General features: G+C 53.5%; 1 protein-coding gene across 1 annotated transcript; it reads left to right on the top strand.

The window, feature by feature from the left end:
* Positions 1–318: 318 nt before the first annotated feature.
* VAT1 (vesicle amine transport 1) lies at positions 319–3766 on the top strand (the record flags this gene model as incomplete). The annotated part of the gene is made up of 5 exons (XM_010014385.1): positions 319–526; positions 821–991; positions 1075–1164; positions 2258–2499; positions 3513–3766. Coding segments are annotated over 5 exons (813 nt in total), but the record flags the coding sequence as incomplete, so codon positions are not given.
* Between the last annotated feature and the right edge of the window lie 1756 nt (positions 3767–5522).

Genomic DNA, 5522 nt, shown 5'->3' with positions numbered 1-5522 from the left:
AAGGTCCCTTCCAACACAAACCATTGTGTGACTCTCTGCGCAGAATGTTCTTGTTAGTGGTGAGCACTGGCAGGATGTTGGGCTAAAGCAGGACTGTGCCATTCCTGGACACGTTTGGGAACATCCTTTTAAATTCCACGAATGTGGAAGGAAACCTTCATATGTGGGTCCATGGTGGGAGTTGCCCTGGTGTTGGTGCTGCTGAGTGGAGCGCAGAGTGCTGCAGTGCCCACGGATGTGTGTGCCTGCCTCTGGTGTGTGATGACTTGTGCAAGCCTGGGCTTGTTTCAGACCGCCTTGTCCGCTGTTTGATTGTAGGTTGGTGATAAGGTAATGGTCCTGGCTAAGTCGGGGCTCTGGCAAGAAGTGGTTAACGTTCCAGCACGCCAGACTTTCCTGATGCCTGCAGGGATGAGCTTCGAGGAAGCGGCTGCTCTTCCTGCCAACTACATCACTGCCTACATGATCCTGTTCGACTTCGGAAACCTGAGGCCCAACCAAAGTGTCCTCATCCACATGGCTGCAGGTAAATAGTTCTCGCCAGCCCATGCTGAGACTCTTGGCTTCAGCGTGCAGCCTCTGACCGGTGCCATGGGGGAGGACGTGACCAGAGCAGGGTGGGACTGAAGCCATTTCCCAGCAGCCAGGGTCAGTCTCCCCCATTGTGCCCCAGGCATCAGCCTGCCCCAGGCAAAGCCTTTGTTCCATCCCCTCCCTCCGGGTGCTGTGCCATCGGTGCAAGCAGGGATAATTTACCTATCCAGGGGCTTTTCTGCCTGCTGGGGATGTTTGCTTCTGAGTCCTTCTCACTGGTTTTCAGGTGGTGTGGGAACTGCTGCCATCCAGCTGTGCAAGACTGTGGAAAACGTCACCATTTTTGGCACAGCATCTGCCTCCAAGCACGACGCGCTCCGGAGCAGCGGAGTCGCTCACCCCATTGACTACAGAACGATGGATTACGCAGAGGAGGTCCGGAAAATCTCTCCCAAAGGTACTGGGTGGTGGAGGACTCGTACACCCGTCCCATGTCTCTCAACTGCAAACAAACCCCCGGCTGCTCTTGGTTCCCTCTAGGTGTTGACATTGTCCTGGACCCCCTGGGAGGATCTGATACATCCAAAGCATTTAACCTGTTGAAGCCGATGGGCAAAGTCATCACTTACGGTGAGTGTGAGCAGTGTCTGCCCAAACCCCGGCTCCTGCAGCAGGGGAAGCGTGTGATGGCAGGTCTCTCAACTGCAAACAAACCCCCGGCTGCTCTTGGTTCCCTCTAGGTGTTGACATTGTCCTGGACCCCCTGGGAGGATCTGATACATCCAAAGCATTTAACCTGTTAAAGCCGATGGGCAAAGTCATCACTGACGGTGAGTGTGAGCAGTGTCTGCCCAAACCCCGGCTCCTGCAGCAGGGGAAGCGTGTGATGGCAGTGTGGATGTGGATGTGCACGGGATGCTCCGTGCCTGTTGCTCACTGCTGTGTGTGTAGTGCTGCTGTTCCACAAAGGTCCTTGGGATGCTTTGCCTGAGGGAGTGAGGTTAGTGCTGTGTTCCCAGAGCTCTGCTCACGGCTCCGAGGCTCTTCCCTCCCTGGTGAGTTGTCTCTCCGAGTACGAGCCGGTGCCTGCAGGGGAAGCTGGAATGTCCTCACGGAGGAATGCTGCCACAGCTGCTTTGTCCAGGCTGACTTAATGCGCAGTGCTAATAGAGCCTTGCTTTTCTGCCAGAGGATGTGTGGGTGATGAGGTTTGAGGCTACTGAATACTTATCTCTCCATTCCCCAACCCTGAAACACTGTGATTTTGTCCCCTAGACAAAGCCCTCACACAACCCCCAGTGGGATTCCAGACACATGCACCAGTGTACAGCTTCTGCTGTGCCTGCTGCTGCAGCGTGTGGCTCCCCTGAGGAAGCCTGGCTGGAGAAGGGAGTGCTGTCCTGCCAGCCTGGCCGAATGGGACTTGTAACTCCCTCTTGCCTCTGCCAGTCTACCTGCACTGCTGCTGCCCTCCCGGGAGAGGACATGTTCTGTATTTAGGTTGTTTATGGGTGCCTGTGATCCAAGTTCTGTGTGCCCCGAGGCAGGTTCCTGCTTCCATGGAAGGTCAGATGGGCTGATCCTGATGTGATCTAGTTCTCGCCTCTCCTCCATCACTGTGATTAGCTGTTGCCCTGCCTATACTCTGAGCTATTCCATGGGGTGCCTGCTGCCTCTCGGGTTGTGTTCGTTCCAGCTCATCTGTGCCTTGCTTGCTTTTTAGGGGTAGCAAACCTGCTCACTGGGCAGAAGAAGAGCCTTGTAGCTATGGCTAAAACCTGGTGGAACCAGTTCAGCATCAATGCCTTGCAGCTCCTACATCATAACAAGGCTGTGTGTGGCTATGACCTTGGATCCATGGATGAAGAATTTGAGCTCATTGGACGTGTTATATCCAAGCTGGATAGCCTGTACCGTCAAGGAAAAATCAAGCCCAAAATAGACTCTGTATGGCCCTTTGATCAGGTGAGTCTGAGTTAACATATAGGCTTGCAGCACCCAGAAATTACTGGGCGAGTGTTTTCTGCACAGTGAGCTCTGGTTCAGTGTGAACACCTTGTTCATGGGGGCTGAACTGTTGCAGACATTTAATAACCATCTGTTCTCAGGTATTTAGTGGGCTTTTTTTTCCTTTTAAGATATCAAGGGGGAGTAAAGGGGCTGGGCTCTTCTGCTCCAGTGCACAGAGCTGGGCAGCACCAGACAGCATCCCTATGGAATAGGGCAGGTGCTCAGCTGCGCTCCATGAGCAGCAGCAGCCCACAGAGGGTCTGGGTTATGCATCAGACTGGAAACTGCCCTGAGTCTGCAGCCTGTAATGGAGCAGGCAGCTGGGAAAGCTGCTGCTGCCCCTGCACGAGCGAGACAGAGCCCAGGCACAGTGAGGATGTTGGAAGGGGCTGGCAGCGGTCAGCAGCTCTGCTCTGCTCAGTGCTGTTGCATCAATGTGTGCAGGCAGGGTCAGGTTCTGCCCTTGGGAATCCTTTGCTGGGGTAGGGCTTATTGCAGGGGAGCAAAGGACTTGGTGACAATCAGTTGGTGTAATACCTGAGAACTAGTCTGGTGCAAATGCTTAAGGAAAACTCTGATGAATCCAGGCCTGGCCCAGGTGCTGTTTTACTTTAAAATAACAACAATAACCCCCTGTGCATGTTTGTTCTGTGGGTATGTGGTGGTGGAAGCACTGTCCTGGCTGCTGGCTGCTCCCCTCTGAAAGGAAGCTGTGGAGACCTGCACTTCACTCTTGCACGGTTTGCAGAGCATCCCTCTGCGTGTTGCAGTTGGTCTGTGTGAGTCCAGGAGGACAGCGGGGGAACTGCCCAACTCTGTCCAAAATGCTCCTGTGCAGAAGCACTCCAAAATTTGGCTGCCAGGAAAGCTGCCCCTGGATGGCCCCTTAACTGGTCTGGGTGGACCAGACACCCAGGAAGGGCAGTGCATAGGGGGTGTGGGTCTCACGGGGTTCCTGTTACTTCCAGGTGGCAGATGCCATGAGGCAGATGCAAGAGAAGAAGAATGTTGGAAAGGTCATCCTGGTTCCTGAAGCACCCAAGGAGGAATCCAAAAAAGAAGAGAACTAAGGAGATGTGTGCAGATTGTGAATTCGTGGGTTAACTCCTTGATCTCTTTGGGACCTGGAAATGGACAGATCAGTAGCTTCCATCTTCACCAGAACATCGTGGTTAAGGTTCAGCTGAGGTTTGCATGCTTTCATTGTGCCTGACCCCCTGCCCTCGCTGTCTGGTCCGAAGCCTGCTTATTTCACTTGTTTCTCTACTGAATTTCTAAACTAACCTCCCTTTTCCCTGGCAGCACGGCTGAAGCTTCCAGCACTTGGTGGTTAACAACTGCACAGCCCATCACTGTAGAGTCAAGGTGTAACGTGCTGTAGAACTGCCAAGTGGCTCCACAGAGCCTGGTCCTGCTGGAGCATTTGTGCTGTCATTTGCTCAGCAGAAGGGGCCAGACTTGGGAAGTTTCCTCCACAGCCAGAGCAAAAGCAGAGCTGGCCCAGTTTCATTCTAGCACTGGCTGTTCTCTTTACACTAACCATGCTCTTCCCTCTGCTTTCGTAGGCCTCTAACACCAGTCAGCTCATTGTTGTCTTTGCTTTGTAAATAACCATCCTGCTGTTTTGGAGTCTAGAGCATCTTGCACTTCATTTGCAGTCACTTCTCTGTGCAGTCAGCAAATAACCTGACAGGCTGGTCTGTGTCTGAATACAGACAGACATATTCTGTATGTATTCTGTCTGAATACAGAAGAAAAGTTTCAATTAGGTAACTTGATCTTGTCCATTTTCTGATTCCAAACGGTATAGGGAGATCTAAATTGTGTCTGAATTTTAGAGACCATAAGGACTCAACTGTGTCTCAAATGACTGGAACAATTGATGTTGGCTCTGTGCTTTATTAATGTTGGGCTCCAAGCTGGTATTGTTAAGGCTAAAGTTCACCCTCGTGTTTGTGTTTCCAAGGGCTGCAGTGTTGAACCAGACTTTAGCAGGATGGGAACAAAATAAGCCCGTTAATGCTTGTTTTCTCTTGTGCGCTGGGGAGGGGCTGCAGTTTGGGAAGTAACTTGCAAGAGCCAGTCCTGTAGCTGCTTCCCAGGAGCTGGGCTGGCTCTTCTGTGGCGTGCTGCTCAGTGGAGCTGTTGGCAGGCTCCTGCTGTAGCGGGGGGACAGCCCAGCTTTGCCAAGCCTCTTGGCCTGGGCTTCTTGGGCAGTTGAAATAGTGCTTTCCCTCCTCTTCTTGCTAGCTCGATAGGTACCCGCTCGAACCAGCTCTCAGCTCGTGATTCAGTGCTGTGGCAGGGCTTGACGCCTCTTCCTCTGAAACTGCAAGTCATGGGGCTCTTGGGCTCTCTTCCAACGCTGAGGGTTCAGGAGCTGCCTGGGGTGCTCCTCCCAGGCCAGAGCTCCAGTTTCTTTCTTTCTTCCTTGCATTTGGAAAGGGAGCTGTGCAGAGCCCCGAGCCCAGTCCTGTGAGCACTTATTGTCCTGGCTGGTGCTTCCTCTTCCTGCTGGACCCTCTCTTCAGCCCGGAGTGACTGGGGTGCAGTTTGTGCCTGCTTTGGGGCTGTGCCGTGGACTGTGGATGTTGCAGGCTCTCAGGCTTCCTTTTGGATTTGAGGGCACCAAGAAGAGCTGCCCATCGTGGCAAACCCTTTGCTACCGAGAGTCCTGCTCACCCAGACCCCGAGGAGGGGGTGAAGGACCCCATATGCTCAAGAGCAGCACCGTGCAGGGGTGGGGGTCCTGTGCCGGTGAACAGGGTCCAGCTCTATTCTCCAGCAGGGCTCCTGTTCGTGTCTTGTATGGCAGGGGCTTAGGGCCCAGTCCTTTAGCAGCACATCGGCACAGCCTCTGGGGCCCTGCCCTGGCTCCGCTGCTGCTGCACCAACCCATTGAGACCCAACGAAAGCTGCAGTTCAGTTAAAGCTCCATCAGCTGCAGCTTTGGGGTGTCAAGTGCATCTGTCACTACC

This window comes from Nestor notabilis, unplaced genomic scaffold, assembly GCF_000696875.1.
Source record: "Nestor notabilis isolate BGI_N333 unplaced genomic scaffold, ASM69687v1 scaffold19425, whole genome shotgun sequence".
In the NCBI taxonomy this organism is placed as follows: domain Eukaryota; kingdom Metazoa; phylum Chordata; class Aves; order Psittaciformes; family Psittacidae; genus Nestor; species Nestor notabilis.
The sequence above is the reverse complement of the archived record's forward strand: the minus strand, read 5'-3'. Positions and strand labels throughout refer to the sequence as shown.